The sequence below is a fragment of the Conger conger genome, chromosome 13 (assembly GCF_963514075.1).
Source record: "Conger conger chromosome 13, fConCon1.1, whole genome shotgun sequence".
NCBI classification, from domain to species: domain Eukaryota; kingdom Metazoa; phylum Chordata; class Actinopteri; order Anguilliformes; family Congridae; genus Conger; species Conger conger.
Window position 1 is genome coordinate 28,173,809 of NC_083772.1, and position 25,256 is coordinate 28,199,064.

A 25,256-nucleotide genomic window follows, 5' to 3' on the forward strand; every position below is an offset into this window, starting at 1 on the left:
AATCTATCCCGTATGGAAAAAAGTACATTTCAAATACATGTAAAAAGAATTGCTGTTTCATATATTTATGAATGTATTTCCAATGTATGTGAAATGTGGTTTTCTTCTGCAGTTTCTGAGATACTCAAACCACTCTGTCTGCCACCAGCAATCATTCCACGGTCAAAGTCACTAACATCAAATTTTTTCCCATTCTGATGGTTGATGTGAACATTAACTGAAAATCCTAACCCGTATCTACATGATTGTCTGATTAGATAAGTAGGTGTAATAAAGTAAAAATGTTCCTAATAAAGTCCTCGGTGAGTGTATATCATTTGCATTGCATTTTTTAATATATTTGACAAATGCATTGAAAATATATCATAAAGTTCTCATACATTGGAAATGCATTTCAGAAATGCATATTAAAATGTTGCCCTGCAATGGACTGGCGACCTGTCCAGGGTGTATTCCTGCCTTTCGCCCAATGTATGCAGGGATAGGCTCCAGTCCCCCTGTGACCCTGTTCAGGATAAGCGGGTTAGGATAATGAATGAATGAATGAATATTAAAATGTTTTTATTTTCTTGTATTTATTTATCGGTTAAAGGCTAAAAATGAATCTGCAGACAGACAACAACCTCACTGCATCACATACTGTGGGCCAATATATTAAATGTTGTCTTAGTTGTCTGTCCTTCTGCATTGGAAGTGCTGCCAATTCATTTTACTTAAAAAAAACAAAGATCCTTAATGAGAGCAACCAGCTGTGTTTAAATTAGGCATAAGAAGAATTGGAAAAAGAATAGGTATCATGCTTTTTTATGCTTCAGACCGTTTCAGACCAACAGATTTAATAATAATAAGATTCCTTTTCAAATCACAATACCTTTCTAAATCTGCTTATCCTAATACAGTTCCTTTTGTATATTAGTTTTAGCCTCAGTTGTATTATATTACATATTTATGATGTAATTTATACTTTCTCTCATTTTTTTATTCAGCTCTGATTTGTGTTACAGTGAAACTGTATTGGAAAAAATAGATATCAAATTTTTTATGCCTCAACTTTATACAAAGACATATAAAATACTGCCCAAATTCATCATTTGCAGCCTGTCATTCAGATGTGTAGTATTCTCCTCACTGGATTTTCAGGGACGCAAGTTGTGTAAAAATCACTTCACAATTAGGCAGTCTTTTTTACCTACAATACCTTTAATGAGAAAACCATTTCAGAGCATCAGGTTTCAGAATAAAAAGATATCTTTTTAAAGATATGTTGCACTTAGCAGGACAAATGTAATGAGAAAAATAATATGAGTATACATTTACACACACAGACACACACATATGAATAGCTTTTCTATTTTACTGATGTACTGAGAATTATATTTGTTTGATATTAATTGTAGGTAAATGTTCATATTTTGAAGGATCGTGTACCATACAAGGATATGCAATTTCTTTCTCACTGTAGATACCAGCATTTGCAGTTTAGTAATTTCGGTGTGACAGCAGTCAGGCAATCAGGCGCTAAAAAGATCCCACAGACTGTAATATACCGTCCCTCCGCCAGAGGGCAGTCTAGTCTAGTCTTGCAGAAGACACAGTTCAGTTTGCTATATTTGAGATTGAGTATTTTGTCTTGATATTCAACTCTTGCCAGTACAGCTTTTTCTTAAAAGGCAACTAAACACAATTTAGCCTTTAACCTTTTAAATATGCTTAATGTTTAATGTGGCAGACAGACATTATGTGTCTTGTCAGACAATGGGAGATATGACATTTAAAATGGAAAGCTCTGCTGAAAGTGAGAGACTAGATAAAAAGCAGATGTGGAAAGTGAAGTGGAATACAGCAAACATGTTTTCTGTTTCTATTGCTGAGACTGAAAGGCAGTTTTTCCAAATAAATGCTTTTTGGTGTTTTGCTCTGGTTTGCATAGGATAACATAGAATTTTGGCATAAAAATACAGAATAGTAGACCAGAACTTGATGCTAAAATTGCAAATATTTCCACAGCCACAGTAAACTTTCCTGGTGAGCTGGCATAAGCCGGTATAAAGGTGATCCAGACTGCACAGAAAATGAGCATGCTGAATGTGATGAATTTGGCTTCATTGAAGTTATCAGGCAGCTTACGGGCCAGAAAAGCCAAAACAAAACACAATATAGAGAGGAGCCCAATATAACCCAGCACAGCCCAGAACCCTACTGCTGATCCTACATCACATTCTAGAATGATCTTTTCTTTGTAGTGCTTCATGTTCTTGTTGGGGAAAGGAGGGGATATTGTTAACCAAAGCACACAAATAAGGACCTGTATGAGAGTGAAAGCAAGAACACTTAGCCTCTGCTGCAGAGGCCCAAACCACTTCATGACATTACTGCCTGGAAGTGTAGCCCTGAAGGCCATTAACACCACAATTGTTTTCCCCAGAACACAAGAGATGCAGAGGACAAAGGTTATTCCAAATGCTGTGTGGCGCAGCATACAGGACCACTCAGAGGGCCGGCCGATGAAGGTAAGAGAGCAAAGGAAACACAGTTTCAATGAAAAGAGCAGCAGGAAGCTCAGCTCTGAGTTGTTGGCCCTGACAATAGGGGTCTGTCTGTGATGGAATAAAACCACAGATACAATAATTGTTAGACATACTCCAAGTATGCAGAATAAAACCAAAATAATCCCCATTATTTCTTCATATGTAAGGAATTCCATTTTTTTGATGACACATTTATTTCTTCTCTTGTTGGACCAGTAATCAGGAGGGCACATCAAACATTCAATGGAGTCTGCATTTATAAAAAGAATAATTAGTATTTCAGTGAAAATATAAATCTCAGAAGATTTCACCGACTAATTATATTCCTATCAAGTGTATTATACCTGTAGCATTGCTGATTTCTCCCTCAGAACAGGTCACACAGTCATAGCAGCAGACTGGCCTTCCTCTCTGCACAGCCTTCCGGGTGCCTGGGGGACAGCTCTCACTGCACACTGACACAGGAATCTGACAAACAGAGGGGGAGTCTTGGAACACATTTACGCTACAGAAGTCTAGTAATAAACACTAAAAATGTGCTTATACAGTGATTCTGCAAATTGCATGTTTCTTACTTTGTAGAATTTAAAAACTTTGGATACACTCTCAGAAAAACATGTCTGACAAAGTACAAATCAAAGTACAAATTTGTCACTGTGCTGGTACCATATAGGTACATAAAACCTTTTTACTAGTAAAGGGATTATTAGTCCCCAAATATAAAATGATTGTACTTTCTGGGTACATTTCAGAAATGTGTTCCCTAATAAACAAAAATGTACCTCCACAGTACCTTTATTTGAAAGAATCATACATGTATAATAATAATAATAATAATAATAATAATAATAATAATACATTTTGTGTAATTTGAAGACATTTTACATATTTTAAGGTTGTCCAAAGAAAATAATAGATACATTGTACTAAAAAAAAGGTTTCTCCACTCTCAATAATGTAGGAAATTTACAAAAAAGGCAAAGAAAAATCAAAAATCATTGGAGACTTGGGAGGAAATGCAGGAGCTGACCTTTGTACTGGCTCCTCCCCAAACAATTCTGACATTTTTCATTGTGAACAGATGCCTTTTAGGCAGTGATCCATCATAGTGACCAATCGTCACAATCTCCATGGTCCTGTCTTTTTCACTTTGCAAATTGATAAGCTCATATCTGGCTGCTGAATCTCCATTGCTGTCAAAATACACTGTCTCCCCTGAATTAGCTGTGAAATTTACTGTTTGCAGATAATGTAAAACCTGTAATGTCAAGTTTAAGAATTTATGGCTAACATAATTATTATTAAATTGTTTAAATGTCATACTGGGAATACTGTGATAGATACTGTGCCTGTTCATGTACCTTTCTTACCTGCCATGGCTTTATGCTGTTGCCACTTGCACAGCTGTTATTAGGGAAGGGACCTTGGCTATGCTCACATGTGATCAGATTGTGCAGCGCATGGGCCACTGCATACACAGCCTTATACACATTGCTAGTGAACCTCAGTTCTGAAACATCTGTGAACTGGGTCTCCACATCTCTCAAATGCTCAGAGCCACTGCAGAGTCTCCTTCTCTCAGTCAAGCTCTGTGGAGTCAAAGTGCAGTTGAACGCATTTTCCCAGAATTCCCTGAGGAATGTGCTATGTGGAAATTGAGATGGATGAACCTCCTGTAGAAACTGCCCCAGCCCAGGGATCTGTGCCCTGCTGACCACAAAGCCCAAGGCTCCAATAAGAGCCCTGTAGCCCTCGCTGTCAGTGAGTGAGTTGTCTGTGATCCAGGCATCACTGCCGATCCACTGCAGGTCTGTAATGTTCTGTCGGTGCAGCTCTTCCACCAGCACCTTGATCTCTCTGTGTGTCATGAAGGCCATGATCACCTTTGAGGTGGAATGTTTTATAACATCGACGACTCTGAGCAGCGCATGGCGAGGCCCTGATTTTAGAAAGGCCACAGAGTACTCCACACATACTCCCTCCTCCTGGGCTGCCTGCACAAAGGTTGCCATCCCGTTGTTGCCATAGTCATTGTCACTCCTCACTGCTCCTACCCAGGTCCAGCCAAAGTGCTTCACCAGCTGTGCCAGTGCTCTGCTCTGGTAATAGTCACTGGGAATAGTTCTGAAGAATGAGGGGAACTCTTTTCTGTTGCTCAGACATGCACATGTAGCAAAGTGGCTGATCTGAGTTGACCAAATAAAATGACCAAATCAATATAGAGACTAATATATATAACCTGAAAACAAGTTTATAATTGAAAATATTTGAATAAAAACATTTGCATCAAGTTGCAAAATAGGACATCTTACCACTGGTATTTGAAACCTTCCAGTTATCCGGGCAAATCCCATGGTTGGTGTGGATCCAGAGTGTCCTATTATGGCTTGGACTGTATCTGTTTTAGGGCAGTTTCTGCCATAAATTATTTCCTCCTGTCCATTCACTAAAGCAATAGCAGATTTAAGTATGTTTGTATAGCCACAAGCATTGTAGATCTTATATCCCAGGGTAAAATTTGGGAGAATGAGAGGATTTTGATTTATTTCTTCTACTGCAAAGATCATTGTATGGGCAAATTTGAACTCTCTGAAATTTAAACTGAAAAGACAGAATCTATTTTGATATCTACAAATTCAACATTTTTCATACATGTCAAGCCATGAGACATCAGTGCACATTTGTCAAATTATGGAGTAACTTTATACTAATACTAATAATTTATACTAATTTCAGTTTTTATACAGAAAGGTACACATATACATAGGATATCTGGTCCTATGAGTCCAGCCTTTTGAGAGATTCATAGGAATGTGAGGATTTTGGCAAGAATAGGCCATTCAAGTCATGGAGGTTTTCATTCAGCTCATTAAAATATAGTTTCATGGCAGGAAGAGACCATTCCACTTTTGCATAACATTGTTCAAACTTGAAGCTCAAAACTTGAACAGCTTAACTCCTAGCACTTTATCTAACATGAACAACATGGGGGTCTTTGCTGCTTATAAGACTGCTGGCATGCCAATGACATACATTAATTAACTAATAACAGTGTGGATAGGAACACATAGACATTTTGTATGGGTGAGCACTGCAATGAGTAAAATATTTTAAAAGATATTTTTAAAAGATATACAAACAAGTGTCCTAACCTTGATAATGTTTCAATCCTGGAAAGTTGTTCAAAGTCGTCAAATATGCAATTTTCCTCTTTAACGTAATTCTCCAATTTAACTAATCAGTTGTGTTGACAGGTCTAGAAATGTCAGTACATAGTAAGTAAATTACTATGTCATTGCCCAAACCAAAATTGAGTGACAGCACTTGCTAGATAAGAATTGTAATATGGTAATATTTGAGATGCACTCACTTGCTACATTTTGGGCCTTCTGGAAGACTCTTAAAGGTGTGTATTTTTCCTCTGGGTCCAGCGACAAAAGTGAAGATTCCCCCAATAATGAGGTCCCCGTCCTTGGCTAGCTCCGGCTGCTCTGCCCTGCCCAGCAGTTTGCACACGGGTCCCTCCGTCTGCATCCACTGCATGTTGAGGATGAGCTCCAGTAGCAGCAGCAGCAGCATTGCAGAACCTGAGTATTGCACACTTAAGACAGCCCTATTCTTGGCCCCTTTATATAGATACATCTCACTGTCACATGGATCTGTGGAAGTCCTGCTTGCACTTAAGTCAAATTGCTGATCCTCTGCAGCAATAGAAGGCAATGCCTCATTAGATGTGAAAGCATCTAGGTTGTTATTGCCTTGTTGTGGAAGCCCCCCTGCAGCCCCCTGATTTCCCTTATGGTCTCTATCAATTAGTAGTTATACTGACACTGAAACATTTATATATTTTTTGTTGCTAAAATACATCAAATCTAATTTACAGTGCCATGGAAAATATATGCCCTCTTCTTCTATTAATTCCTAATTAAAACATACTGCATATAATACACAACACAGCTACTATATATATATTTATAAGTATCTTATTATCTCATTTTTTCTTAAAACCATAGGTGTCAAAATTATTGGTAAGTGAAATTGGTTATATAATTTAACTTAATTTAGTTGATCTCAGTCTAATGGAACTATATTGTGTTATTCCATCACTTCATGTTTCACTAGAGTATACTATAAAAAGGAGGTAACACGCATGCAAAATCACCTTCAACAATCAGCATGGGAAAAGCCAAACAACAAATCTATTCAGAAGAGACTTATGGTAATTGATGTCTAGTAATGGTTACAATAAACACATAAATGGTTAAACATACCACTTAGCACTGTTAGGGCAATAATAAAAAAATGTCAAACATATGGAATGGTTGCAAACTTGCCAGGAAGAGGGCACAAGTGCAGGTTGTCCCCAAGGAAGATGATGAGGGAGGCCAAACGCAAGGATCACAATTTAAGAAATGCAGGGACCAACACACTCTTTAAATGGGTGGCAGGAAGACAGCCTTTCATGAGCACAATAAACAAAGCATCTGGAGTTGCTTCATTAGAATTATGACTGGAAGAGAGTGCTATGATCAGATGAGCCCAAAATGTAATGTATTGACCATACAAACAATAAAAATGTTTGGTGGCAAATGTGGAATGCATACAAGGAGAAGCACCTCATATCTACTGTCAAATATGGTCACTGAAGTTTTGGAGGTGGTTTGCTGCCAGTGGTCCCAGTGGTGCACTATTTAAGATCAATGGCACAATTAGTTCAACAAAGTATTTGGAAATTCTGGCAGAAAATCTGTTTTTCTCTGCTGGGAAGCTGAGGCTTGGTCATAGGTTGTCAGGTTTGGGGACAGAAAAATCCAATACTGAGCAAAACCAGACGGAATAACAAAATGGCAGAGGTATGGGGAAGAGGAGGCTAGAACCAGGGAACCAGAAACTTAGAAACAGGAAGACATGAACTAGCAAAGTGAAACTGAAGAGGACAGGTATAAATACACAGGGGAATGAGACAATCTAGGCAGGGCATGGGTGTGACGGCGGTCTAACAATAGACATCAGGTGAGAAACATGAAAGGGCAATAAAACAATAACGAGGGATGCACAAAGACGCGGACTAGATTCACAAAGACACATATGAAATACAAATGGCTCCGGACTAGGGAGTAGACAATTGCACAGAGTTAAGGAATGTAGTGATAGGGGAGAGCAGGTGCGAACACTTCACTGAATCAAGGCAAACAATTTAGGGATAGAACAGGGAGGAATTATTGAGCAGTATCGAAGTAGAGAGACATTATAATTAAAAATAATACATTTGCAAGAATAAAAAATAACAGACAGAACTCAGGATCATAACATAGGTATCCTGTAATCACATCAAAAACCTGTGGTCTGTGTGAACTGTGGAGACCATAAGCACAAATCCAAATCCATCAATAATTCTGCATGGAGGAACGGCCAAACTCCCTCAAAATGTGTTCTCTACAGACATGTTCGTAGGTCATCAAATGCAAGTCCGAGTAAAGTTTCAAGTATATGATGGACGAGTCCAAGTCAAGTCTCAAAGCTCCAGAATAGTGCAGCCTAAACAACAGTATGACTATAGAAATTCAGCACAATTGCTATGCTCATTAAAGATATAGAAACCAGAAGTGTAGAAGACATATTTTGTCTGACAGCTGAAGAAACAGTATTATCAGGGGCACAAAAATAGTGGTTATTTCGCCAGCCAGCTTGAGAAAGGATTTGCCAAAACGTTGGCTCAGGCGTGGTCTTTCATTGATATATCAATATATAAGATAAAAATTATTATTTAATTATTTATTTAAGAACTCTATGTGACAATGTATTTTAGATGAGGGTCAATAACAAACTATGGGCTGGTTACATGGACATGGACTAAATGCAGCTTTGTATGGAGAATCTCCAGTTGTCTAGGACTAAGCTTAATCTGCATCTGCGTTTAATAATAATAATTATAACTTTATTTATAAACAAAGTTACAAAGTGTTGACATTTGAATCATGTTGCAGTATTGCTTCATTAATATTCTCTTACTTTTTAATTTTTAAATGAATGGTTAACCATTTACTTTAATCATTAAAAAAAATCAAATGAGGCAAGATATTTTTTATGCAAGAAATCAGCTATGATTATGCTATAGGAAAAGCTAGAATCCCAAGGAATGCCATTAACCAATGCGCAGTGGAATTAGAAATAACTTCAAAACCGCATGCAACAACAGTACATGCCTAACTCTACGGTACAGTAACTTTTAATGCTAACGTCTATTAAAGATAGCCCTAAAATGCATACAGTTCATTAAGTTTTTAAAGTTTATTAGATAACTGATTACAGGAAACGCAGCAGCTTTTGTGAACTACGTTGACAATGAAAATGGAAAGGGCTTTTCAAGCCAACCTGAATAAGTTTGTTCTAACATTACTGTACGTTATGCTAGTCAAACTCTAGCTTGCATAGCTTTCAACATCAACCATTTGAAATGGAAGCCAACATAGCTACAACTTATCAGTCAACAAAAAAAGACAATGTACGCGTCTGTGATGCTGATTAAACGGTGACTCTGAAATGCAGTTAGGTTAACTAGGCAACAGTGAACAGTGGTGCGATCTGCTTGACCTTTCCGGTAGTTGCTCCCGCAGAAGGCACAGAGCATCTGCGTAAAACTCTATTCTCAGTATAGCCTAGGTTACCCTATCTCAATTACTTCCCAGAGCAATTGTTCAGAACAATTCAGAACCACAAACTGCTAGCTGAGGACTTCAACCTACATCAGACGTCCTTACAAAGATAATTCCATATTATATCTAAAAGAAATTACTATTGTGATTAGTAGAAACGTGTGAAACATTGGGCTTATTCCAATCGGCTTTTTCCTTTACTTGCTCTTCACCCAAAAATCGAGGTCTGCCAAAAAGGATAACCCCTTAAAGTTCCTTCTAGGAGCTAGAAGTAGAAGTTAGGATCTTTCCTTTGCGCAAAAAAACATCAGCCTGACATATGAATGATATAAACAAATCATTTTATTTGTGTACAGTTTATATTTATTTAATGATTTATGTACCCTACTTCTAATTTGTCCTGATTTTTACTTTTGTTGTTGTACTTAGCTCTGTTACCACAAACCTATTAAACAGAACCTACTAAACAGACTAGACCAAATTTCAAAACGGCTGACAAAGGACTGCGCCTCCTTGCTGCTCCTGGTTTTGTTTTCAGGTCATTGTTGGAATTATGTGTTTTATTATTTGTTATTTAGCTGATTTTACAGCAATACAGAAAAATACAAGATTTACCAGCAGAAATCTGTTGGAAAGCATTTTATGTCCTCTGAGTTACAATGGCTAATGGTTGAATGTCTAACACTTTTTTGTCATTTTCAAGCCAGATCCAACTTTGGCATTGTAAATTTCTGAATGAATTACCTATTTCACTTCTTAACTAAAATATGTACTCGTCTTAGAGTACATATCGGGGGGTGGCGTTTCCACGGGGTCGGGCGTGTGGCGGCCTGGGGGCGGGGGCCCCGGGACCCAGCCAGGGTGTGCGCGGGGGGCCCGATGCTTGGGGGCCACTGGTTGGCGGGGCCAGCCGCGCCCTGTCGCGCCCCTCACATCCACCAACGTTCCACAGGAAGTGACAAACCTGCTCACGCCCACTTACATGCGCGTATACACACATACCACTTTAATGAATATTTGGTTCATCTTGATGCTAACCTCACCTCTTGTTACAGCCAAGTCTTTAGTGTTGTAGTTGTCTTTGTACATCCCCCCATCTCATATCCCATCCCCAAAAGCCTAAATAAAGTATGAAATAAGCAACAGGGGGAACATCTGACACCTCTGCAAGAATACAAGGGTACCAATACCCTGTTATAGATCAAACTGGCCCCAAAACACACGGCACCCAGATCAATCATACTGCTTGCCCAAGATACCGGGGACACAAAAAAAAAAAAAAAAAAAAAAAATGTTTGAAAGTAAAACGCCAAGTGTTGCTGATGTAGTAAGCCATCAAATCTTGAAAATAATTTGCCAAGTGGCACGATTTAGCATTTTGAATTATCATAATTTGTCTGAGCAATATTATGAAAACAAGTTGATACTATGAAAATAGACCAAAAAGAATAATCATATTAGAGTACATGTTTTAAGGTTTTTTCCCGCTTTAATGCCAAATATATGATGCTCCGAAATTGACAAAAACCCCAATTTCCAGTAGAGAGTAGCTTTTTGGGTACCACCCCCGCTTTTTATCTTTTTCTCTCAAATGACAAATCCAATGAGGCTAACATTTTGGATGTTTTATTGAATATGTAAATAACATTTACACAAGGTTTGAGCTAAATTTGAGTGGTCAACTCAAACACCCATTAATATTATTTGATTGTACATATAAAATTACTTTCAATACCTTGAGTGAGGAATTAGAATCAAAGCGTTGGGCATTTAGTTGCTGAATACTAGAGGAGAGCAAAACATTCACACCTGGGTACCAGTACCTACTTGCCTATTGGCTGGCATTAGATTTCTGTGAAGAAAATAGCACATATAAGATAGAAATAACTGTATTTTCAATGCAGTTATTTTAAGCCCAACCATTGAGGAAAATTTGTGGAATAAGGAGCGTATTGCATTTACAGTTTTAGAGTTACTTGCTTTGAAAGGTCCACATGCGTGATTTGGTCAGCTCTAGCCTTTCTTGTGCTAAGTGATTACATGATCGATAAAATCACTATTATGGTACACATTTTACCATAGTAATTGAATTGCAGTGTAGACAGGTGGGTTATCCCAGTACTGGGGCATTCATTGCGACAGATAGCTGACTTTTCTCAGTTGTATTCACAAATGATGAACATGACCAGAAACTTTATTTCATGAAGTTTTACCCATCATATTTCTTTTGGTGTTTTTCTCTGGTTTCAGTAAAATAATGTAACACTTTGGGACAAAAATACAAAGAAGCATTCCATAACTGGAAGCTAAAATGGCAAATATTTCCACTGCCACAGTGAACTTTCCAGGTGTGCTGACATAAGCTGGTATAAAGGTGATCCAGACTGCACAGAATATGAGCATGCTGAATGTGATGAATTTGGCTTCATTAAAATTGTCAGGCAATTTACGAGCCAGAAAAGCTAAAAGAAAGCACAATACAGAGAGGAGCCCAATATAGCCCAGTACAGCCCAGAACCCCACTGCTGATCCTACATCACATTCTAGAATGATCTTTTCTTTGTAGTGCTTCATGTTCTTGTTGGGGAATGGAGGAGATATTGTTAACCAAAGCACACAAATAAGGACCTGTATGAGAGTGAAAGCAAGAACGCTCAATCTCTGCTGTGGAGGCCCAAACCATTTCATTGTATTACTGCCTGGAAGTGTAGCTCTGAAGGCCATTAACACCACTATTGTTTTCCCCAGAACACAAGAGATGCAGAGGACAAAAGTGATGCCAAACGCAGTGTGGCGCAGCATACAGGACCACTCAGAGGGCCGGCCGATGAAGGTAATAGAGCAAAGGAAACACAGTTTCAATGAAAAGAGCAGCAGGAAGCTCAGCTCTGAGTTGTTGGCTTTCACAATGGGAGTGTCTTTATAGATGAAGAATATTAGTGCTATTGTGATTGTAAGGCAGCCTCCAATGACAGAAAATGACACCAACAGTATCCCCATTAGTTCATCAAAGGTCAGGAATTCAATGCTTTTTAATTCACAGTGATTTCTTTCTTCAGATGACTTGTACTCCGGAAGGCATGGGACACATGTCAGCGCATCTGTAAAAGACAATTATTTTTTTAAATTATTTTTTTCTGATAAATTTGCATCTTAAAATGCCCAAAGTAAATCTTAAAGGCATATTATGAAGGATTTTCCACTTGAAACTATTAAAAAACAACCATGGTCAGTAATTACTACCAAAATAAAAGCAATTATGAATTGATGTCTTTGTGAGTATGCATGTTTATGTTTTGCCATGCTGCTAAAGCAGACAGAAACCCACGGGTGCTGTGCTAGCAGTGGCTATTCTTGGTCCATTCTATCACCATAATATAATGTTTAGCTAAAACTAGCTACTCCATAACTTTGCTGCATATGCTTTTTGCTATCAGATATGTCAGTACATTGGCATACGTTGACTGCCTGATGTGATTCCAGCAGTCTGCAACACGCTGTTACAAAGCTACCTGACATAGCTAGCCAGAGCATAATATCAACTTGCTTAATTGGTGAGTGAGCTTGTCATCTTTGTGGTGAACAATAGGCAGGGTTGAGAGGTAGGAGGAGTCATTTTTGATGGTAAACACAGGAGTGAGTTAAGGAAAGAAATCCTGCATATTCTGCCTTTAACATTATAAATATTTTAGTCTACATCAAATATCGCTTCCTGGAAACAAGGTCAGTTTAGGTTAGTCTAGAAGAAATATGTGGAAAACTCAATTGTAGTGTTGCTGAATTCTCCATCTGCACATGGAATACAGTCAAAGCAGCAGATAGGTTTCCCCTTCACAAAAGCCTTGTGTGTCCCAGGAAGGCAGCTCTCACTGCAGACTGATCTTGGCACCTATAAAACAGTCATACTTAGCGTTGGTTAACCACATGCACAGCACATCTATACAGGTGTAACGTGAGCAGAAGAATAGATGAGGAAATCTAAGCACAAAAAAACACTTGAATTACATCATTTATCCTGGACAGGGTTCAGTAATATTCTTGATTAGAGACCTTGATTAATAAGACAACTGGATACTGTCACACAATTTACCAGGCCACAAAGTTAACTGTACTGTGTATTGTATTGTATCATTGTATTATTGTACATATTTCCCGAAAAAACAGATACAAAAATATCAGCCCACAGTACATATTCCAGGTCACAAAATGTTTTCCGGTCAGGTCACATATTTATGGTTAATATTTTATTGGGTTTTCATTTTTTGGTAATTGTGACACTTGCCAAGGCAAAATCATATTAATCACAAAAAACTATGCTTTAAGTGAAAATTAAATGGACTTTTGATTTTGATGACACTGACTATTCATTTAAACAATTATTTAATTTTGAGTTAAAGATCTTGAGTGGTTGAGATTTTGGAGGTTAACCATAAAGTTGTACAGAATGCATAAAGTGGTTTGGAAAATGCACAGTTATGAGAACATTAAAAATGTTGTGGGAAATGGGCCAGAGCGATTGAGAATTCAACACAAAAACTACATTTAAAGTCAGAGATAAAGTCATAATGGTTGGCAAAAGCCGAAAAAGACTGTAAATTCAACCCAAAAACGATGTTTTAAAGAAGTGATAATGATTGCCAAAAGCTGAAAAGACAGTAATTTCACAGAAGCACCGAGAAGTACCTTGACCTATGCACTGTCAAGGCTTCCAACACACAATGCATTAATACCTGCTATGGGTACTGCAACTATGGTGGTCTACTTCAAACAACATGTACCACTGCACAGGCTGCTAAGGATTCAATCAAATATTATCTTTGAATCAACAAGATTATATTGTGCATTGTATTGTTATTTAAATATGTTGGTATATAGTGGTGTTCATGATCACGTCTTAACAGATGCTCCAGGACATGCAGAATGTTAGAAAAATAAAGACCACCCGCCATATTTAAAAATGCATCCATCTAATCCTACATCAGTTTCACCCTTCTTTACTCCATTAGAATTACATGGCACTGCATATGGTGAAACTTATGCACGGTTGCATGATCATATTACGTTTTTTCTTTCCAGCTTGCCGTAGGAGCATTGCCTGAAGTTAAAAAAACAAAGGATAAAAACAAGAAATTAGGACTTTTTTTCATTGTGATCGAGGGTCTGTTGTTTTTTTCATTTACTAAAAGTTATGGTTAGGATTTGGGGAGCTCCATCACAAGATAATTTCAATAGCTGCTGACTACACAGGTTAGCTAAATATATGTTTTCTAGCTTTACATTTGGCAGACGCTCTTATTCAGAGCAACGTACGGTTGAGTAGACTAAGCAGGAGACAATCCTCCCCTGGAGCAAGGGCCTTGCTCAAGGGCTGAACGGCTATGAGGATCTGATTGTGGCTACACTGGGATTAGAACCACCAACCTTGCATGTCCCAGTCATTTACCTTAACCACTACACTACAGGCCGCCCCAAGCTAGCCACGTGAACAACCAACCATACACTAACTCTACTGTTCAAACTAGCTAACGTTACAGCATGATCGAAGACAGTTACTAGCTAGCTCTGCCTATATTGCTAGCTATGAAAGCTATCCATGTAATTAATGTAGTGGCCGGCAGTGAAAGAAAATGAACAGAGAAGATGTCATGCCTCATGCCAGGATGTGCTAGCTGTTGATAGCTGCAAATCTAGAGATAACGTTACATTAAGGCAATGTCGTTTCGTAAGCTTGGCGGTGACAACTAGTCTGCTGTTGTTGGTTTAATGTATATGCTTTACAGGACTTAATAACTTTGCTAGCTAGCTAGAAGTTGCCATTATAGCTAAATTGTCATATTTAATGTTACACAGGTTGCTAGCTAACGCAATTAGTTTACTATTTCGACAAGCTGCTGCCTTCCAAGCTTCACTGAGGGAGTATATATTGGGCTGGTGGAACGCATTGGCAAATCATAGGAGACGTCCTTAGCCGGAATCCCACCGGTGGGTGACAGCAATAGCCTATAGCTATTTTCCCTGTCCTTGCAGAGAGCCAGAAGGTGGTGTCACAAGCCTCAAACCGAGTGATTATGTGGCCATGCTTCAAATCTTCTAATAAAGCTGTAAATGTAATGTAAAGCCATAGCAAGGAAGCATAATGCGGTGTTCACGTCATATTAGAATGAACAAATTAGCTCCTTCCAATTGGGTAAAATGGTTCACATCAACCTCTGACATTAAACGCGAGGAAAACAAAAGGTGTAAACAAATCAGCCACGTCATGCCACTTCTATAGTCTACCATGATGTTGGCAGGTGTAACTTGAATTTGAACTCGGCATTATAATTAGTTGTTTCGTAGGCGTAGTAGGCTATGCCATGCCCCATGTTTTATGGAATTTATATTCAACTCCACTAATTAATCAGGATTACCGGAATGAAAAATCACCCATTTTAATGTTGAATCCAGTTACGTTTTTATATAATATGAATAATTACAATATCCAATTGGCATATTAAAATAATTAAGCCACTCTAAATAAAATACATATTATATAGAGGTGCATCGAAAAAAAATAGAATATTGTGGAAAAGTTAATTTTTTCCCGTTATATTTGTTCAAAAAATGACACTTTTAAATATATTCAAGATTTATTAGACATGAAATGAAATATTTCAATGTTTTAATGGCTTACAGCTCATAAAAAATAAAAAATAACAAAACATGCTTTGCAGCCATGTTCTTTCATTTCTGTGCACAATACGAACAGCTGAGGCCACTCGCAAAGTTTGTTCGGCTCCTACGAAAAAACTGACATCCGAAAACTTTGATAAATCAAAGTTATCAAAGGGATTTGATAAATCGCTAATAAATAATTTGTGGAAATGCATTTCCATTGGATTTATGGTGAATATTGTTCAGCTCACGTTTGAAATTTATGGTTAATGGTTCATGTTTTGTTTTAGTAGTTGGCGAGCCCATTGTAGTAGACCTGCAAAATGGCATTGAGATTGGTTTTGAAACGGGTGAGATATTGAAGTTCAGAATGTGATATTTTGAATGGAAGTGCCAACCAACGCATACCCCCACCTCTCACTAATGTGCAGGGCAGTACGCATTAACAATTTCCCATGGTCAGATTTGACCAAACTGTTTGATCTGAGTACAGAGGTTCATCAGCTTACCTCCTGCCGACCATCTGCCCATACAGCCTGCACATCATCCTTCATCACAAACTGCCGCCCCTCTGGCAGAGATGCATCATACAGACCTATGATCTCGAAGTCAACGACTCCGTGGGAATTCAGCTGCCAGTTTACCAAGGAGTACCTTGCTGCGGGATCCCCCTGTTTATCAAAGTGAATCCTCTCACCATGTTTAGTGGTGAAGTTTACCTGGGTTAAATAATGAAGCACCTAGAGTGGAAATGACAAGATAATGCATTGAATTAATCAATTGAAGTTAACAGTGATTCATATTTGTACAGTGCCCAGCATAATGTTTGTGACAAAGACATTTTTCTTAATTTGGCTGTGTACTCCAATATTTCAGATTTGTAATCAAATGATTAACATGAGGTTCTCAGCATCAGGATTTGACAGAGACTACTTTCTGCAGATGACTTCACAGAACACATAGGCTGCATCTTTATATACTGCCCTAAGGCTGTACTGTACTGGGAGAGACAGATGTGCAGACTCCAGCAGAGCTTTTAAATTTCGTTAGTCCTTGCTGGCTGGAAACCACACCAGAAGACCCAGATTTGTTTTTTTGGCAGTGCTATGAGCTCATTGGATGGAAGCGAGAAGGATGGAGTCTGTGGACCCAGGGAAACTAGTCAAAACAGCATTTCTCCCAGACGACCAGTGTGAGAAATGCTCAGATTAGACAGCTCAGCACTGAGGCAGATTCACTGGAGGTTATGGGAAATGGATGCAGCCAATCTAAACTCCCACCACAGCCTGGAAAACTGTGACAATCAGGAGAGCGGAACACAACAGCCAGCCTCCCATCACCCCAGGCTTGAGGCTGTCAAAAAGTGTGAAGGCCTTGCCAAGGGCACTGCATCCTCCCATCCAGATCTGCCCGGCTCCTCTACTCCAATACACCTTCATCGCAGTCCAGCCCCTTCTTCAGTTTCCACACTGACTTCTCGCTACTATCAGAAACGTTACAGAAAATGTTTTCGTGATTGGAGACTCCATCGTGAGCAATGTAGCTTTTGATGAGGAGAAAGGTAACAATGTGCTTATTTTATTAAGAGTTTTAGACAGTTTAAATCCAGTCCTCAATGTAGCAGCCAAACGTAGCTCTAACTTTGGAACAGTTGTATTTCACTCCGGAACAAATTACATTAATTGCGACAAACGCAGATATTAAGAACAATTGGTTTGGTTTGGGGTTTTTTGCATTCATTCCTTTTGTATATATACAGAGTGGAGTACACCCAAAGGTTTCAGAGGTGCAGACTAGAGGAACATAAAAGTCGCACACTCAGATATTGTCCTTTGCTGCGTTTTATTGACCAATGTTTCGACAACATGTACTTTCGTCAGGGTAAATGGTTGGCATTTATATACTGCCTTTATCCAAAGCACTGTACGATTGATGCTCATTCACCCATTTATACACACATTCACCAACAGCGATTGGCTTCCATGCATGGCACAAACCAGCTGGTCAGGAACATTTGGGGGTTAGGAGTCTTGCTCAAGGACACTTAGACAGACCCAGGGCGGGATCGAACCGGCAAACCTCCGACTGCCTGATGACTGCTTCTACCACCTGCGCTAATGTCACCCTGTTGGTGATTCACAATGGGTATGTGTGGCCCTTTTATAGGGCTAATTAATGACAGGTGAGACCAGAACAGCATTACAATGAACATAAATATACATATGTACATACTCAATAAACACACCACATTTATCGTTGCCATTGGGTATAGGGGTCAATAGGGTTTGAGAAGGAGTGGAAGGTTGATCAGTTGTTGTCAACATGTGACTTGGCCACATTTAAAAATCACTTAGGGGGGCTCTTGGTATAAATGCTTAATATGTTCGTCCGAATTTGGAATATGCCAATGTTTTTTAAAGCCTACTTTAATCTGCTCAGCACCCTTTGTGTACTAATTAATACTAAAAACAATTAAGTTTGATAAATCTGTTTAAAAAATATACATAGCTTATTGCTTTCCTTAATGATCCATAAATCGTAAAGTTAATTTTAACTTCAGATGGGTAGACAGCTCATTTAACTGTGTGAAATTTTCATTTTGTTCAAGTAGTTCAGCCGTACCTCCCCCAATGACAAGAATATCATCACTGTTACATTTCCATAATAATACATTTGAAAAAAGGGGGTGAGTGTTAAAACCAAATAGGGCATGTTCTTCAAATTGCCCGACATATAGGTTGGCCGCGCCTTTAACTTGGTGTAAAAAGTAGCCAAAATAATATGTTCAGGTACATGATCAAGAGCTTCAATTAAATAAATCTTGTGGTTTGTGTCTTTGACATTCCACAGCTGCTTTAATGTGTTCATCAACAAATTTCAAAACGTTCCATGCAGCAGATTCAATTGCAGCAACAATGGATCTTCCAGGCGGAGGAGTTTCTTTAAACTCTTTGATTGTGTATTTGTGTTTTTAAATGTGTAAAACATATTTGATGAATGAGACAATTGAAACAAATGGAAAAATCATTGAGTATGTACATACAGTCCCCTCCAAAATGATTGGAATCGCATGGCCAATTCCTTTGTTTTCGAATTACACTGAATACATTTGGGGTTGAGATAAAAAGATGAACACACGACAGCTTTTATTTCCCATTATTTACACCTAGGTGTGTCAAACTACTTTGAACATAGCACTTTTCGTATAAGACCACCCCATTTTTTGGTGAGCAAAAGTATTGGAATAGAGAGTATTTAAGTAAATGAAAGTAAATAACAATTCATATTTGGTAGCATATCCCTTGCTTGCAATAACTGTTTCAAACCTGCAACCCATTGACATCGCCAAACTGTTGCATTCTTCTTTTGTGATGCTTTTCCAGGTTTTTCAGTTGCTGTTTGTTTTGGGGGTTTTTCCTCTTCAGGAGGTGGACTGCATGCTCAGTCCTGCTGCTACCATCATGAGTTACATCATCAATAAAGATTAGTGAGCCAACTCCAGAAGTAGCAAGCCAAGCCAAAGCCATGACACTTCCTCAATTGTGCTTCACAGATGAGCTTGTATGTTTTTGGATCATGAGCAGATCCATTCTTTCGCCACACATTTGCCTTTCCATCACTTTGGGGCAGGTTAATCTTAGTCTCATCAGTCCAAAAAACTTTGTTCCACAACTTTTGTGGCTCATCCCTGTCCTTCTTTGCAAATTGTAATTTTGCCTTCTGATTCTTACTACTAATGAGTGATGTGTATCTTATGCTATAGCCTCTATATTGCTGCTCTCTTCTTCAGAGGGTTGATTGAGATACCTTCACCCCTGCCCTGTGGAGATTGTTTGTGATGTCACTGACTGATGTTTTGGGGCTTTTCTTCACAGCTCTCACAATGTTTCTGTCATCAACTGCTGTTTCCCTTGGTTGACCTGTTTGATGTCTGTTGCTCAGTACACCAGCGGTTTTTTTATTTTTCAGGACATTCCAAGTTGTTGTACAAACTATCCCTAATGCTTGTGCAATGGATTCCCCCTCTTTTCTAAGCTTAGAAATGGCTTGCTTTTCTTCCAAAGACAGTTCTCTGGTCTTCAGGTTTATGTTTTCTAACACAAATGCTGTCAGGCAAAACCCAAGGCTAAAACCAAGAGTAAACATTTAGAACTATTTATTGTTTAACAAATCAATGTAACAGGCAACAAGAAACACCTGTCAGTCCCATGTTCCAATACTTTTGCTCACCTACAAATTAGGTGGTCTGATACAAAAGGTGATAGGTAAGTTGTTTAACAAATCTAAATAAAAATACCAGGAAATAAAAGCTTAAATTTGGGTCTGTCATCCTATGTACATCTTGTGACCTCAAACTCAAATTGTCTTCAGTGTACAGCAAAAACAAAGGACTTTACCTTTATGTTCCAATACTTTTGGAATGGAATGTAGGCATTGAAAGTAATTTAGTTTAATTTGCAGATGATACAAAACGAGGAGGTGTAGCTAACAGTATGGAATCTACTAATGAAATCCAGGAATATTTAAACAGAATCCAGAAGTGGGCGGAAATCTGGCAAATTAAATTCAGTACAACTAAATGTAAAGTTCTACACGTGGGAAATAAAAATATAAGGCAGGATTGCTTTATGGGGGGCAGACAATTGAATAGTGCACATGTTGAAAAAGACTGGGGGGCGTAATAGTTGACCAAAGCCTTTCACATTCTAGTCAATGTGCGGTAGCAGTAAAAAAGGCCAATAGGATGCTAGAATACATAGTCAGGAGTATTGAGTATAAGTCCAAGGAAGTTATACTCACTGTGGCAAAACCAGAGGGCTGGTGATGGAGGGAGCGCATGTTCTTGTTCGTAGGCTCCACTCCCTGGCTGACTGGAGCCACTGCAGGTTCCTCAGGCTGGGCCACCACACCTGACCTGAATCAGCTCATCAAATCTGACTATATCAGGTCCACCTGTGCTGACTTGCTTTGTGAAGTACCAGTTTGGGAAAAGCATGGAGGGAGCCAGGAGGAGAAAACTTAAATGGCTGGCATTTATATAGCGCCTTTATCCAAAGCGCTGTACAATTGATGCTTCTCATTCACCCATTCATACACACACTCAAACACCAACAGCAATTGGCTGCCATGCAAGGTACCAACCAGCTCGTCAGGAGCATTTGGGGGTTAGGTGTCTTGCTCAGGGACACTTCGACACAGCCTGGGCGGGGGATCGAACTGGCAACCCTCCGACTGCCAGGCGACTGCTCTTACTGCCTGAGCCATGTCTCCCCTGTACTACTTACAAGGTAGTAAGAGATGCTTGTGTATGACCGGCTTTTGTTTTGAGAACCTGACTTGGATTGGATTTGTGCTGTGTATATTGACTAGAATTTTGTATTATGATTGGGATTTGTTTGTTTAAACAGTTAAGTAGCTTAGCTGGGCAGTGATAGAAAGGGTGGACTTCCAAGACTGTGAAGGTAGGCTCTACATGGGAGCTAGCTTTTCTTTTCTTGTTTTGTTTGTTCTGCATAGGGGTAGGAAAAGGTGAGCATTGCTGGGCTGAATGTCCTGTTCTTGCCATTACCTTCTGTTATGTTATGTGCATATTCACCGTACTGTGAAGACTCTGGCTCCAATTTGTAAAACATGGTTGTGCCCAAAAAGTCCACTTCCGCAGGTCTGAAACGTTTTCCAAAGATCATGACAAGTAAATGGGTGAAGCCACGGACACTTTGTTGGAATTTCTCCCAGATGGACAGCAATGTATAAATATACCCATTCGTTTTAAAACAGAATTACATTGATCATGTTGAGTTTCCCCAGTCATCATATGAATGTTAGCGATGCTGATAAGCATCCGAACCATGATGATTAATGCCAATGATAGGGGCAAACAGGAAGATAAATGATGGTTACAGTCATTTGGCACATTTTAAATGACCAAATGCTCGGCTATATACATGTAACAAACTTGCTTCCCTAGTGGACTGGCCCAACATCACACTCCCACTACGATGGTAACCAATCATTTATCTGCATTGAACACACTTGTCTAATCGGAAACAGCTGTAAAGCCAAAATATTACGGTACCCTGAAATAGAGGGACGATATATAAAAAGTGCTGTCATTTCTACATTGTGCAACCCAATCTATAAAATATTATTTAATGAAAGCTGATAAATACTGTACCACACATTAATTGCTGGATTATAAATCTAAAATTGTGGAGTACAGAGCTAAATTAAGAAGTAATGTCTTTGTCCCAAAGTAAGTACATACTCACCGAGCACTTTATTAGGAACATTTTTACTTCATTACGCCTACTTTATCTAATCAGCCGATTGTGTGTCAGCAGTGCAATGCATACAATTATGTAGATATGGGTCAGTAGCTACACATAAACCATCCGAATGGGGAAAAAATGTGATCTAAGTGACTTTGACCATGGAATAATTGTTGGTGCCTGACCGGGTTGTTTGAGTATCTTAGGTACTGCTCATCTCCTGGGATTTTTATGCACAACAGTCTGTAGAGTTTCCAGAGAACGGTCTGAAAAACCCCCAAAAATCCAGTGAGCAGCAGTTCTGCAGGCAAAAACGTGTTGTTAATGAGGAGGGCCTGGACTGGTCAAAGCCAACATGAAGGTGACAGTAACGCAAATAACCACTCATTACAGCAGTGGCATGCAGAAAAGTGGCTCTGAACACACAACCGTTGAAACCTCTAAGTGGATAGGCTACAGCAGCAGAAGTAATAAGTAAAAGTAAAAAGATAAGTCTAATAAATACCTAATAAAGTGCTCACTGAGTGTATATACACACTCGGAATATGTAAACAACAGCAGCTATACAACCTGCCATGGCTCTATTGTGGCCTTGTCTGCGCAGCTTCTGTTCATGAATGGTCCATGTCCGTCTTTGCACTTGACAAGATTGTGCAGTGAATGGGCCACAGCATATACAGCCTTATACACATTGTTCAACAAGCTGGTGTCAGATATGTCTGTGTAGCGGGTAAGTTTTCCATACAAAGACTCTGATCCTGTGCACGCTTTCTTGATGTCATCCTTACGAGGTGATAGAATGCAGCTGAAAATACTTTCCCAGAGCTCTACCAAGCCCAGGTTCCCAGGCTTGGTTGATGGGCGTGTGTTCATGATAAACTCCCTCAGTCCTGGTATGTGAATGTTAGGAACTGTAAGGCCAATGGCCCCTCCTACCACTGCATAGCTCACTCGGGTGGCAATGCACCAGGCTGTGATCCAGCCTTCGCTGCCCACCCACTGAAAACCTGTCACATTCTGCAAAAGCAGTTCTTTGATGAGCATGTCTAAATCATTACAATTTGCAAAAGCAACAATCACTTTTGAAGATGATTTTTTAATGATCTCCACAACTTTGAGAAATTTCTGTCTAGGGTCAGTCCTGTGGATGGGCACTGAGTACTCTATGCAAATGCCCTCACTTTTGGCTGCTTTTAAAAATGTAGCCATTCCATTATTGCCATAGTCATCATTTGTCCTGATTGCACCAACCCAGGTCCACCCAAAGTGCTTGACCAGCTTTGCTAAGGCTCTGCTTTGATAGTAGTCACTGGGAATGGTTCTGAAGAAATTTGGGTACTCCTGTCTGTTACTGAGACATGCACATGTAGCTGAATGACTGAGCTGTAACAAACAAGCAAGTATTCACTATTTTTGAATGTGCTACAGATGTTTTCACACACAGTATACACATGCACATTCACATATTGACAAGCTCTCAGACACAGTCACAAACACAAGTCCTCATAAAAAAGTCTCAGTCCATTGCAAACCACACACAGACACCATATGTAATCATTCATAAGGAAAATATCTTTATATTATACATTTAAAAACACATTTGCTTTATAGGTTAAACTTTCACAGTTTACAATAACATAAAGGTTACTAACCACAGGTATGTGGAATGGTCCCACTGTTCTTGCGATCCCGATGGTTGAAGTAGAATATGTCTCTCCGATTACTGCATGCACCGATGAAGGTTTGAGGCAGGTCTTTGTGCCTTCCTCAGGTCCATTCATTAGAGCCAGGGATGCCCTTACAGAGAGAGGAATGCTTGGACAGGAGTCATATATCCTGTAGCCCAAAGAAATGCCTGGGAGAATCTTAGAGCTGTTATTTATCTCTTCAATGGCAAAAATCATAGTTTGAGCAAACTGCAGTTCTCCTTGATGTAGCCTGCGAGGAGAAATGGACTGGTGTTGTCAGTAAAAAAAAGTATTATAACTAGTGTAAGATGATGAAAGTAACAGATAAAAATAGTTTTTTTGTCTCCCTCTGGAGGAAAACCAAAAGCACAGTACACAAGTACTTTTTATGAAAGATGCGGTTTAATAACAAACAACAAAAATAGATACTTGTTTCCCCTATTACAATTACAGAATATATTTTATTGTATATTTTGATCCCAAAAACTGAAGGCATTTACATGGCATTCATAATTAATCCAAAATGGTCTCATGTTCACTGTGTGATGAAAAATGTGTTAAGATATAAAAGATATAAAGTATAAAGTAAGACCATAATACTTTCAGTGCTTCCTCCACATGAGATGGGGGAGAAGAACATGAATTAAAGGGCCACATTTTCCTTCCCCCTGCTAAAATAGATGCAACATAAAAGCTAAAACATTAATGATATATTTCACAGTTGTAGCACGACTGTTATTTTTTTCCATTTTGGCTTACCCCTGACATTGAATACGTCCAGGGTTGACTTGTAGTGTTGGATCCACACTTACAGGATTTTGATGAAATGAAAAAATCCCTCCTATTGTGATATTGCCTTCTTTTGAAAACTGTGAGAATTCCTGAGCTCCATATGGTCGACAGACAGGTTTTCCAAGGCCAGCAAACAAGACGAGTAACAACATGTCTGTGAACAGCGGCATCTCTGAGAATGCATGCGTTGTAACCTGGCAGTGTCCAGTGGTACTGCAGCATTGTCTCAGTGACTTATATAGGACTATGCTGATAACTTATATGAGGAGCCTGACATGGGGTGGGCCTGTATCTCCCAGTGGAGGGAAGTATGTTCTACTTTCTGGGGCGACAGTAGCTCAGGTGGGAAGAGCAGTCGTCTGGCGGTCGCAGGGTTGATGGTTCGATCCCGCCCTGGGTGTGTCGAGGTGTCCCTGAGCAAGACATCTAACTCCCAAATGCTCCTGACGAGCTGGTTGGTGCCTTGCATGGCAGCCAATCGCTGTTAGTGCATGATTGTGTGTATGGATGGATGAATGAGAAGCCTCAATTGTACAGTGCTTTGCATAAAGGCGCTATATAGATAGTAACCTTTCACCATTTACATGTATGCGGATATTGGCTACAACACAGACCCTGTCACTAAGCCCCATTGGAATCTTCAATACTTTTTTGGTCAGCAAATGTTTT

At 39.1% G+C, this 25,256-nt stretch overlaps 2 protein-coding genes across 2 annotated transcripts; both read right to left on the minus strand.

Annotated features, from left to right (window-relative positions):
- Window positions 1–1,428: 1,428 nt before the first annotated feature.
- Window positions 1,429–12,184, minus strand: LOC133107509 (extracellular calcium-sensing receptor-like). The gene is made up of 8 exons (XM_061216497.1): window positions 11,994–12,184; window positions 9,958–10,148; window positions 5,899–6,115; window positions 4,841–5,129; window positions 3,899–4,714; window positions 3,559–3,786; window positions 2,873–2,996; window positions 1,429–2,778 (listed from the first exon to the last, which is right to left on the minus strand). The coding sequence occupies exons 1-8, from the start codon at window positions 12,182–12,184 to the stop codon at window positions 1,862–1,864; spliced, it is 2,973 nt and encodes a 990-aa protein (XP_061072481.1). The 3' UTR covers window positions 1,429–1,861.
- Window positions 12,185–12,374: 190 nt separating this feature from the next.
- Window positions 12,375–24,757, minus strand: LOC133107510 (extracellular calcium-sensing receptor-like). The gene is made up of 5 exons (XM_061216498.1): window positions 24,555–24,757; window positions 23,760–24,045; window positions 22,678–23,490; window positions 16,348–16,578; window positions 12,375–13,073 (listed from the first exon to the last, which is right to left on the minus strand). Exons 1-5 carry the CDS (start codon window positions 24,755–24,757, stop codon window positions 12,924–12,926), a joined length of 1,683 nt encoding a protein of 560 aa, XP_061072482.1. The 3' UTR covers window positions 12,375–12,923.
- Window positions 24,758–25,256: the final 499 nt, after the last annotated feature.

Excerpts from the sequence above, each read along its gene's own strand:
- LOC133107509 (XM_061216497.1), bottom strand. The coding sequence starts at position 12,184 with ATGGGGATACTGTTGGTGTCATTTTCTGTCATTGGAGGCTGCCTTACA. Across the intron at positions 4,715-4,840 it reads GAAGGTTTCAAATACCAGTG|ATCAGCCACTTTGCTACATG; the intron begins GTAAGATGTCCT and ends TGGTCAACTCAG. Across the intron at positions 3,787-3,898 it reads ACAGCATAAAGCCATGGCAG|GTTTTACATTATCTGCAAAC; the intron begins GTAAGAAAGGTA and ends TTGACATTACAG.
- LOC133107510 (XM_061216498.1), bottom strand. The coding sequence starts at position 24,757 with ATGCCGCTGTTCACAGACATGTTGTTACTCGTCTTGTTTGCTGGCCTT. Across the intron at positions 24,046-24,554 it reads GGACGTATTCAATGTCAGGG|GCTACATCAAGGAGAACTGC; the intron begins GTAAGCCAAAAT and ends TTCTCCTCGCAG. Across the intron at positions 23,491-23,759 it reads GACCATTCCACATACCTGTG|CTCAGTCATTCAGCTACATG; the intron begins GTTAGTAACCTT and ends TGTTTGTTACAG.